At 29.7% G+C, this 11,931-nt stretch overlaps 2 protein-coding genes across 2 annotated transcripts; one reads left to right on the forward strand and one right to left on the reverse strand.

Moving 5' to 3' along the window:
- Positions 1-6,215: 6,215 nt before the first annotated feature.
- LOC101204367 (cell number regulator 2) lies at positions 6,216-8,789 on the reverse strand. Its single transcript, XM_004142222.3, has 4 exons — positions 8,492-8,789; positions 7,622-7,693; positions 6,587-6,799; positions 6,216-6,507 (listed from the first exon to the last, which is right to left on the reverse strand). The coding sequence occupies exons 1-4, from the start codon at positions 8,580-8,582 to the stop codon at positions 6,431-6,433; spliced, it is 453 nt and encodes a 150-aa protein (XP_004142270.1). The 5' UTR covers positions 8,583-8,789; the 3' UTR covers positions 6,216-6,430.
- Positions 8,790-10,727: 1,938 nt separating this feature from the next.
- LOC105435401 (inhibitor of trypsin and hageman factor) lies at positions 10,728-11,459 on the forward strand. The gene is made up of 2 exons (XM_011656171.2): positions 10,728-10,888; positions 10,996-11,459. Exons 1-2 carry the CDS (start codon positions 10,855-10,857, stop codon positions 11,187-11,189), a joined length of 228 nt encoding a protein of 75 aa, XP_011654473.1. The 5' UTR covers positions 10,728-10,854; the 3' UTR covers positions 11,190-11,459.
- Positions 11,460-11,931: the final 472 nt, after the last annotated feature.

The following is an 11,931-nucleotide window of genomic DNA, read 5'->3' on the forward strand; positions in this document are numbered from 1 at the left end:
CAAAATATAAAATAATAAAATTTTTAAATATAAAAAAATAAAATTTTTAATCCTAACATTCTATGACAGTTAATAACTGTCACGAAAAGTATTTTCCGAAAATTTCCGTCTCTTCCCGCCAAAAACGCGAAATTTTATATTTCGTGACAGTTTTTTTTCCTTCCATTCATTTTTTGAGATATATAACTGTCATTGTAGGGTAGTTTTCTTCTAGTGACCAAATAACCAAGGCTTAAACATTTCCAAAATGCCTTGAATCACCTCGTCGCAAATCCTTCAACATTTTTCTCTACTTGGCCTAAACGCTCGATCATGTAAAATATATTTTTAAAATGTAAGTCTAAAAGACTTAGTAAGGTTTTATGAAAACCTTTCGCAATACCTTTTCATAATCATTTCGTAAAAATAATATCAAATTATTTAAACATCACAAACCATTTCATTTTGCATAAACCTTTCTTTATGTTTAACAAATTGTAGATACCGTATTTTGTCCTGCCTTTTTATTTTTTTCATTAATTAATTTATTATTTTTTTTAAAGAATTTAAATTTGAATTTAAATTTAAATTCTAAAATTTAAATCTTAATTTTTAAATTTATGTTTTAAAACAAAAACAAAAATAAAAACATATTTAAAATTAAATTTAAAAGTAAAGATTTTTTTTTCTTCTCCCTATTTTTCTCAACCATCCCCTGTTTTCCTGAGTCACAACCCTCCCACTTTCTCCTAATCTCTCACGTTCTCCCACTCTTCCACCTTCTTCCCCAATCTCTCACGTTCTCCCACTCTTCCACCTTCTTCCCCAATCTCTCACGACGTTCTCCCACTCTTCCACATTTCTCTGTACTCCATTTCACTATCTAAACCTACTTCACTTCTATCTAAAAAAAGGAAACATTTCCCTATAAAAAGAGAATGAGAAGATTCAATTGGGAGGATTTTTTTTGCAGGAGAATTATTTGGTAGAGAAGAGGGACACGTAAAAGATTTTTTTTTTTTTTTTTGAAGAGGTGAGGAGGATCAACCCAGAACATTTTGCATTTAAGGCAGATCTTGTAAGTTCTTTTTTTTTTTATTCATGTTTGATGATACTGGCTTAATTATTTGGCACCCAGTAATTATTTGGCACCCATCTGGGTGCTGTCTTAATTATTCATTTAAATCACTCATTAATTAGCTGGTGTGTTAATCATTTGGCACTCATTAATTAGCTGATGTGTTAATCATTGGACACTCATTTCACATCTTTTAATTATTTGCATCATTTGAATTATTTGGCACCTATTTGACTCTTTGATTGCTGCCCTAATTAATTAGTGTTTTGCATCTGATAACACTTATTTCTGCACATCTTTTTGGCCATTTGACTATTTTGATGAATGAGTTCTGCATCCGTTTAATTATTTGGCACCCATTTGAATGTTGTGAGTTAATTATCTGATTTGGCATTAATTATTTGGTTAATTAATTAGCATACTGTCAATGCTATGTTAATTATTTGGTCTGTGTTAATTTTCTGCATTCTCGTTAATTATTTGACATCCATTTGGCCATTGGAGTATTTTGATTGCTGAGTTCTGCATGCTAATTAATTTGACACTCATTTTGACTATTTGATTGCTGAGCTGATTAATTAGTTGTTTTGCATCTATTTGGCTACTGCCTTAATTAATAAGTGTGTTCTTGATTAATTATTTGGCATCCATTTGGGTGCTATGTTAATTATTTCATTTGGTTAATTAATTAAATGATGTGTTAATTATTTGATTGATGTCTTAATTATTTAACACTTATTTGACACTCATTTGGCATACTGATTTAATTATTTGGTATCTTTTTAATTATCTAAGCACCCATTTTACATTCTGTGTTAATTGTGTGTATCTATTTGGTATCTTGCTTTAATAATTATCCATTTGGCATATATGTTAATTATGTATTTGAAAATAACTATTCATTTGACATACTCTTTTAATTATGCATGGTTAATTAATTAGCACAATGTATTTGACAGTTTTAATTTTTGACATCCTCCATTGTGAGCTAATTATTTGCATATCGTTAATTATTTTGGCACTCATTTGGTCTCTTATGTCAATTACTCATTCAAATTATTTGTATTTTGTATTTAATCATTAAAATTAGTTGACATCCATTGGCTACTGTGATTATTTATTGGCATCTTGCATTAAACCTACTTTGACACTCTGCAGTTAACTATTATTTCACCCATTTGACATCCTCGAGTAATTATTTATTACTCTGGTCTGGCATAGTTAATTATTTTGCATATTTTAGAATTAATTAATTATTTTGCATATTTCTGAATTAATTAATTAATTTGTCTATTTCTGCATTAATTAATTATTTTGCATCCTTTTGAATTAATTAATTATTTTGCATCCTTTTGAATTAATTAATTATTTTACATGTTTTGAATTAATTAATTATTTTGCATCATTCTGCATTAATTAATTATCTTGCTTGTATTAATTAATCATTTTGTACATTCTGCATATTGCTTACATTATCCTGTATTTGTTTTATGCATTTATTTTATCTCAACATATTACCCTTTAAGTATTTTTCAAATTTCATAATGTTTTGCTTATTGTTATTATTCATTTTCCAATTGAAATATAAAAATGTAAATTGGAGATAAGTATTGTTTTTTATGGATTTTATAATTTAAATTCCATGAATACATGAAATTTTTTTTTTTTGAAATTTAATTAATAGATTGTTTTTAAATAAACACATTTCATATTTTAAATGAGACTGAGTAGTGTTTTCATTCTAGATACATGAAATTTCTCATTAAACACCTATGATAGAGATTAAAATATCAAGTTTTGGTATCTTAATATTCTTAAGGTGAATAAAAATCTTTTAAAACAAAAATAAACTTAATTTTTCTAATGGCTCCTATGCCACCCATAATCATCAATTCATGCTTAGGTTTTACTTTCTTCGATATGAATTGATAAACATGGGGCATTTAAACAAAACCTAAATAAAAACTTTGTTTTGTGAACCCCTATAATTTAATTTAAAACATAAAATTGGGTAACCATTTTTTGGGTGTTGTAGGGTGCTAACACCTTCCCTACACGCAACTGACTCCCGAACTTAAATCTCTTAATGTACGCATACCATTTTTTTTCTTTTTTTTTTTGGTGACCAATCACACCTTAATATGATTGGTGGCGACTCCAAAATTATTTATTAAAATTAAATAAACGGGGAGGTCGGCCGCTCCGCGTAGCGATCACGTCGCAACACAAATCATTTCATGTTTCCAAGGATCCCGAATCGTTCTCTATGCTTGGTCTCATTACCTCATGTTTGACTAATGTATCAACAGCATCCAAGAACATACAGATTCGTCCTTATTACTCAGGCCGCTAAGCTTTATATGCTACTTTCAATGTATAAGTCAAGTTCTTATCAACATGCAGTCCGTACATCCCATGGTGGCCTTTGACTCTTTATGTGTACATAAAATTAATGTTAGTATCATCTCAAAGAAATATAGTATTTAAATCATAATCATCAAATCAAGCTTTAACATTATACATCATACTTGAAAACATAACTTTTCATAGAAATCTCTTTAAAACATTCTCATTTGAATTCTTCTTTCAAATTAGTAAAGAAAAATCATATTAAATTTTTTTAAACATAAATTCATTTGAGAGAAAAACGCTCCCAAACTTTACTAAAGAAGTCGTTTGTCTTCTTCTCGGAAGCATCATCTTGCGTGGCTAAACTGACAACACTTTAACATTTCAACAAAACTCTCATCATCCCCTCCTTAGTTACCCAAATCTTCTTATTTATGGAGTCCTTAAACTAACTTAGTAATGCGAAAACTATTCTCAGTTGGCCAACTTCTACTTAAAACTACACACGTGTAAATTTAATATTCAACCTAGTCATTCTTAAATCCTTAATCTTACACGTTAGCCCCTGTCAAATCAGATTTGACACTGTCATCGCCAAACCTTACTTCCCGCCTAACCCAAATTGTGAATAACTTCGACCATATAACATTCCTAGCAAATAATCTTATCGCATGGTTATATTTTTACTATAAGAAACCTTCCACGTGACTAACCAACTTTTACTTGCATAGAACTCTTATCGCGAATTTAAAGTCTAAGGCTTCCTCGTAGACTTCTTCTCCGCGAAACACTTGGTTCTTCTCGCGAAGACCACCCAAAACTCCTATTCTAACACTCAAAACTTTCACTTATTAACTTACGCGAAGACTTTTTCTTTTCTTATCGCACTTTTTTCACGAACTACCCACTTAATCGCAAAAACGTATACTTTAACCATAAAAGATTTTATCGCTTAATCTTTTCCATGAATTTATTCAAATGTCAACTTCTTAATACTTAGCCGAATTATACTTCCTTACCCAAATTAGAAATGGGTCTCACATTAAGTTGCTTGAAATTGTTTCTACCAATGGGTAAAGGGAGTGTTCCACACAGGGTTGTGACAATTTTTGTTTATGCTCAACATTCCCATATGTCAGACCAAATGTCAATGAGTAAAGAGCCAATATCTTATCGTGTGATCAGAAATCAAAGAAAGAAGTGGGTGTGTCATTTTTGTCGAAAGGAAGGCCATATCTGTCCATATTTTTTTTCGCTCTATGGCAGACCTATGAACAAAACTAAAATATGTATTATGGTTTAGGAAGGAGATCTATACATACATCATTTACTTATACACCTAAGAAAATATTTGAATGGAAGATAAAAGAAAATGCTTTTTGTGGAGCTGTTAAGTGTAAAGTAACCTTTACATCTTTTCATACTTCAATTAGGGAGGACTGGTACTTTAACAGTGGTTGCTCCATGCTTATAACATGAGAGAATAACTTTTTAACGATTTAAATCCATGTTCTTATAAACATGTTATTTATGGTGATGGTGGTAAAGGAAGAATTACTAACAAAAAGAAAAGTTCAAAGTCTTGAACTTCCTTCTATTAGTGATGATGTTATTCTTGTTATTCTACGTTTGAGCCTAGGGTTTGTCTAAGCCTCAACCTTCATTTATTGATATTAGTCTTTGTACTTGAAATTTTTGGTTCGGGAGTCATTGTAGAATTTTGGGAGGAAGTTCGATATTGATGTTGTGTATTTTGGGGGAGCCTAAATATAGTGAATGGGAGGGGATCTCATTCTTAGGGGAAGCCTAAGCATATTGTGTCGAGGGTCGGGGATCTCATACAACGCTTGAAGCAACTTATGAAAATGAGAAGAGTTCAAACTTAGGATGAGCCTAAGTTGACACGTTGATGAGCAAGCTATACATGAATCGTTGAAGAGAGAGTTTGTCAAATAAGTACTTTTTTTGTAATTGCTAAACTCTTTGTATAGTGAAGTATCATTCCATCGGGCACATTGTACCTTGGATGTACGTTATTATTTTGTATCCAATTAGATTATCAAATAAGAAAATTGCATCAGATGATAATAATTTTTTTTTTAAAAAAATAGCCCATAGCACCTCTTTTTTGCATATTGTGAATATGGCAAGTATGACAAGTAATTATCATATGGTAATAAGACGGATATCAAACGATTATTGGAAGACTATTAGAGGGTTATCACTTCTAAATTTTTTACTTTTGCAAATTTAGAAATTGTTGTGACTTGACCTTTATTATCATAATTTTTTTTTTTGCTATTTTTGCAGAAGTCCCTATCAAATATTTATGTCATTATTTTTATGTCATTATTTTTCTACTTACTCACGTAATAGCGTTATTGTTGGATATATTGTTGTGTCATTATGCTTGACATTTTGTGTGCTATCAGATCCACCTACTGTTTTTTTCAACCTACTTTAAAAAAATTTGGTTGTGTTATTTTAATTTAATCTCTTTTAATCCTTTGATGATTTAAGTACTTAAATGAAAAAATGTATCGATGGCTCAATTTTTGTTCTCTAGAATAAGAAGTTGAAAACACCTTATTAGCTGAAGGCGGATGATTCATTTCAACAAGATCTAATTAAGTTTTGAACGGTCGTTACGTTGTATAAGTATCATTGCCATCCTATAATAGTCTTCAACAATCATTTATCCAAATGAAAAGAAGAATAGAGAAAAATGTTAAAGCGAACCCTAAATCCCAACGTGGGTAAGAAGAGATTCAAGAATGTTGTTCTAATGCATGCCATATTACACAATATGTAAACAAATGAAATCTTATTCAATATTTATTTAGGGAGAAGTATTCTCACTAGTTTAAATATACAAGATGAACAAAATATATAATAACAAACTATAGTATACAGATTAACAAATATGGTTAATCAAACAAAGATTAAGACATAATTCCACACATTATTGAACTCGAGGGGGAAAAATACATAGAGATCAGAACCATCACTTGCATTATTTGAACTTCAACGTTTCATTTGTCCTGGGACAGTAGGTGGGATCTCTATTCCCTTGTTTCCTCTCTGCATATTTTCTTGCCAACCTAAGCGTAGAACACTCGATCAATCTATGATCATATTTTAAAAAAGAAAAACACATGTAAAAGAGAGTAGAGAACATACCGATATGCATGTTGAAACCTCGGTTTTGAAGCTCACGATACTCTTGACACATAGCACAACTCCAACACCAACAATGAACGCAACAATCGTTGCATGGTGTTTCTTTAAGATTGTATTTTTTCCTCAATCGAGATCGATACGAACAAGTGTAAAGGCAAATGCAGGGTGTAAAGGTAGCAATTAGACAAAAGATTAATCCGTTACCAAAACAAGCTGCATCCACAACACATAAACAATTACATATGTCGTCATTTTCAATTCCAAATCCTAACATATACCTCATTCTATGTTTAATAATAATTTATTTCACTTCCCCGATTTTTCGTTTTTAAAATTAAGCTAGAACTACGAAAATTTGGAATTTTTAAATATTTTAAGATATTTTTCTATATTTGAAAACAACCTATCACATTCACCTCTCTCAATTTTACTATGAAATAGAAAATAAAATAAGAGATAATGGATTTAGAATTGAAAGGTAAAAAAGATATTTTGAATGTTGGTTAATTTACCCTTTAATTTTATTTAACAAATGAAAAAAATAGGAAAATGTGATAAAGGAGGGAGAAAAATAAATTTTAAAATTATTGTTTTTTAGTACAAATTTCGAAATCAATTTTACCGTTTTTAAAATTTATTTTTTCAAAACGTTTTAAAATTAAAAAACAGGAAAAAAAAATTACAAATCCAATAGAAACCTATTCTTAGAAAAAAAAACCAAAAACCAATAATCAATTATCAAAATGACTCTTAAGGAATATAGTGGACATAAAATTGAAATTGTAGGAATGTTATATTAGATATATTATAAATAAAATTAAAAATTTAAGCCATTTTTGATCAAATAAACACGAACTTAAAAGTTCAAAAACACTAAATTTGTAATTTAAAAAAAATGAGAAAAGAAATAAATATTTGGTTTAGAATTTCTTTATCATTATAAATTGTTTAGAATATTATGTATGTTTATAATTTTGTTAAAGAGTAGGTTTAGTATACAAGTTGGTTAAAAAATGGTTTAAAATATGAGCATACAAGTTGATCCTTCATCTATGATCTCTGAGGCTTGCCCAAATGGCACACATGGACACCATGCTGTACAGCAACCTAATATTATGAAAGATAAAAGATAGTTAAAGTTAGGGTAATTATAAAGAAAGCATCAAAATGAAATATTAAATATACTTCTAAATTTAGCCACCATATGGTCAATCATTTTATTTTATTTTATCTTTTCCTTTCCCCTTCTCCATTTTCAATCCTTTTATTTTTCCCGTTCATTAATTTCTCTCCTTTTTCTTTCGTTCTGCTTTTTCGATCTTTCTTTCTTTCATTTTCATTTTTCTTTACTTTCCTGCCAATTTCTTTTTCTTTTATTTCTTCTCCTAATTATTCCTTCTTTCTTTCTCTTCTATTTTCTTCTTCTCATTGCCCCTAACTACTTCTTTTTAATCTTTTTTTCTAGTTCCTCTATATATACCAACTCCAGCTCTCATCTTTTTCTTTGTTCTCTTGTTTTTTCCTCATCAACTTATCCCACATACAATACCAACAATAATCGACTAGTTGGTTAATTGGCTAGTTGTTATTGCTACCTTCATCAAAACTGACAAGTATTGATAGACAATACATCAATCAATAATCATCTTTGTTGCTAACGTAGCTCAAAGCAAGTATTCGATCATACACAAATATATTCCTTCTTATTGTTCATTGGTTTTGAGATATAACATCACATATATATGCAATACATCTCAAGGAAATGATTCCAAAACACCCAACAAAAAATGTAAAAACCACTGTTTTAAAATGAAGCTGACATAACTCGTCAAAAATCCTTCCTAAACATGTTCATTATAGATAGAAATAACAAGAAGAGAGAGAGATCAGAGAGAGAGAATTTACATGATCCCATGTCGGAGAAGCAATCACAGAGGCCGCTGGACCATGGCGACTCGTTTCCGGAGTTGTTCAGAAAACCATCGTCGCTGCCCATCTTTTAATATTTCAAACAACTAAACCAATACTTAACTAACTTTAAGACACAATTGTGGCCTGTGAAGTTCTTCTATACTCCAATTTATAGTGATTTTTCAAAGAGAATGAAGATGTAGAGAACACAGTTTTTTAAAAGTTCAAATACAAGACTTGGTCTACATGCATGTGCCAAATATTAATTTCAAGTGAAATAGAAAATGTAAATGTCGACTAACCGTTAAGTAAGCTCACATCAAATGATGCTATTAAATATGTTTTACGTATGGGAGCTGATTTTTCTTTTTCCCTAGAGTTGACTCCTTTTGTGTAGACTTCTATAGTAGATATTAATCTTGAGGGTATTCTTTAATTTTTATCTATCGACTTGTTTATCATTTATGTACATGCAGATATGAGATTTGATCTTTTAGTTTAAGTTAGGTGATCATCAACTAATTTCAACTTTACTTAGAGATAACAACCATTTTCATCAAATTAATTTCAAAGTTTAAAAACCTAATAACAAATTAATTAAGTAAAATAAAATAAAAATTTGTTGCTTTCTTTATTTTGTGCAATCAAGGGTTTTAAAGAAAAGCCAAATTTTCAAATAATAATGCTGATAACTATATTTCATTTTTTTTTTTAAATATTAAATTTATTTTATCTAATTTCTAACTACAGAAGTTGAATTTTTAGCTATATTTCAGAAACGAAAACTTTTTTTTCTTCAATAAATGACTTGATTTTTTAAAATATTGAAATGATCATTTACTTGGTCTATTATTTTCAAAAGCTTGCTATTACTTTTAGAAAATTGGCTAATTTGAAATGAACCTATAACAAAATGATGAGAGTACACAGAAACAAAATTTTGTAACATTAAAAAATAAATGGTTATGGAATTGTTTTCTACCATCCAAAAAGCTTTTAAAGGGACAAATCAACATATCACTCTACTTTGTTGTTTAAAATCGAAGGAAAAATAATGCAGATTTTATTCGTTCAAAGTTTTTTTCTATTCAAATTTTTTATTTGGTTGTTATTTTAATTTTAGAAAATATTTTATTTGTTTAATGAATTTTAAAAAGAATAAATAGGTGGGTTTAGTTACACATGTCATGGCTAATTAATTTAGTGGATAGATGTTGATGGCAAAATGGGTTGAGAAAAAAACTAAGTATTGGTTTAATTTTCTGTCTCCTCTCTCCACAATGATTTTTGGTCCATCCCAATTCCCAACGCATCCTCAACAACATGGATCAAACGATTTGGGGACTAATTGTAGAAACTTAAGAGTAGATATTTGTAAATTGGAGGTTAAAAATATATTTGTACAAAGTATTATTATAGCAAGTTGGATCCCCCCATGACTGCAGCCCCAATAGTTTAATATACATAGAATTAGGCAAACTTTGAACAAGTTATTGTTATTTCCAAAATAATAATAATAATAATAAAACAGGTGGGAGATAAGAAAGACGTACGAACAAATTATGAAATCCAATATATATGGTGAATAAGAATAATTTTTTATATTTTATTATTATTATTTGAATGTTGGATATGAAAATTGAGTTTTATAAGCCTTATTGGGTATTTGGATTTTTATATTTATTTATTTATTCATTGTAACAACTAGTCTTATTAAAAAAAATGAATGAAGAGGTTAATTATGGGGTATATTGAATTTGGATAGTTGTTTTGGGAAATAGTAAATCTTCCTTTATGTATAAAACATTAGCCACCCACGATTTTGTTGAGCACTTCAATGTTTCTTTCTTTTCTTTTCTTTTTAAAATTTTTTTCCCGTCAAAAGGTTGGAAAAGTAATAATCTAGAGGCTGCTTCTAATTGTTCCATCTCAAGTTAGTATGAAACTATGAAAGGATTGGAGTTGGAGAGACGTCCGTGGCAAGCAAGAAATGCAAACTAAGGGCTGCTTGTTAATTACTAGAACTATTTAGAAAATAGGTGATGTGGATTGAACAAAATACGATATGGTCAACCACCATTTATATTTTATTTGTAAAACACAGGTGGCTTTAATTTTATCTCAATTTTGCTTTTTCTAGGCAGCCTTCTACGTATTCCAACTTGTTCTATTTAACTAAAATATAATGTGTTCTCATTGGGGATTGTATAATAATTCCCATAACTTTATTCACTTCTTAAAAAAAGATTCAACAACCAAATTGGATATAAATATCAGCAGAGGCTATACATTATTTATCAAACCATCTCATTCATAACCTTCAAGGGAAAAAAAGAAAAGAAAAAAGAATTGAAGATATGGCTGAAGAAAAGATTGTTTTTCCTTCGTCAGGTTAGAAAGGCTCCTTCCCAGTTTGGGATTTTTCTTCTCCCTTCAGTTTCTCTTCTTAAAACTTTGAATCATTATTAGTCTTTTATAATTGAATTGAATTTACGTAGGTAAATCGTCGTGGCCGGAACTGGTATTCGTGAAATCTTCGGTTGCAGTGCATTGGATAGAAAGAGATCGACCTGATGTGAAGCCAGTTGTGCTGTTAGCTGGATCTCCCGTTACCGAAGATTTAAGGCCAAATCGAGTTCGTATTTTTGTTAATATGAACGATAGGGTTGTTGAAGTTCCTAGAACTGGTTGAATAAATATAATTAAAAATATATATATTTGGAATTACAATTAAGATAATGTAATAATAAAGGTAGAATCTAGATTTCTACCCTCTTTTAAATAAACTATTATTTTTAAATAACTTAAAATAGGATGCATACGACCAAATCTTCCTTTGCAATACGTCTTATCCAAAGAGATAATCCTAATGTGAAGAAAATCGTTGGGCTACATCTGTCTAGATAGAACTCCAATTATGACTTAAAGAAATAAGACTTCAACCACTTCGTATTTTTGTTAATATCAACAATAAGGGTGTAACGACTCAACCTTTTGGACTGAGCTGAACTCATTACTTTAACACAAAGACACTTCGTCTTTTAAATGCAAAATATCGTAAAATCTGTTTAAAGCAAATAGACAATAAAGAAGCTTTATTCGGACCCTATTTCAAACGAAAACGAAGGTACAAAAGTATCGTTTTTAAAGTCATCAAAAAACAAACTGTTGTTCTAAACATGAAACTCATTCCCATCATTAAGACTTAAGAAAAATGGTAAAACATTAAAAAAAATTGTAACAGGAAGCATTTTTGAAGGAGTGTTCCCATATGGCGATCATGAGTCCTTCTTGCTCCTCACCGGTCTACCTCTCGTGTTACCTTTTCCTGAAAAAGTTAAACATGAAATTGTGTATAAAATATACCCAACAAGAGATATACTACTAGTCTCGTTAGTGGTAAAAACAGTTAACTTCCTATTAGGAGGTACTCT

The sequence above is a fragment of the Cucumis sativus genome, chromosome 5, assembly GCF_000004075.3.
Source record: "Cucumis sativus cultivar 9930 chromosome 5, Cucumber_9930_V3, whole genome shotgun sequence".
NCBI lineage: Eukaryota > Viridiplantae > Streptophyta > Magnoliopsida > Cucurbitales > Cucurbitaceae > Cucumis > Cucumis sativus.

Excerpts from the sequence above, each read along its gene's own strand:
- LOC101204367 (XM_004142222.3), bottom strand. The coding sequence starts at position 8,582 with ATGGGCAGCGACGATGGTTTTCTGAACAACTCCGGAAACGAGTCGCCA. Across the intron at positions 7,694-8,491 it reads CTTCTCCGACATGGGATCAT|GTTGCTGTACAGCATGGTGT; the intron begins GTAAATTCTCTC and ends TCATAATATTAG. Across the intron at positions 6,508-6,586 it reads AGGTTTCAACATGCATATCG|GTTGGCAAGAAAATATGCAG; the intron begins GTATGTTCTCTA and ends TTCTACGCTTAG.
- LOC105435401 (XM_011656171.2), top strand. The coding sequence starts at position 10,855 with ATGGCTGAAGAAAAGATTGTTTTTCCTTCGTCAG. Across the intron at positions 10,889-10,995 it reads GATTGTTTTTCCTTCGTCAG|GTAAATCGTCGTGGCCGGAA; the intron begins GTTAGAAAGGCT and ends GAATTTACGTAG.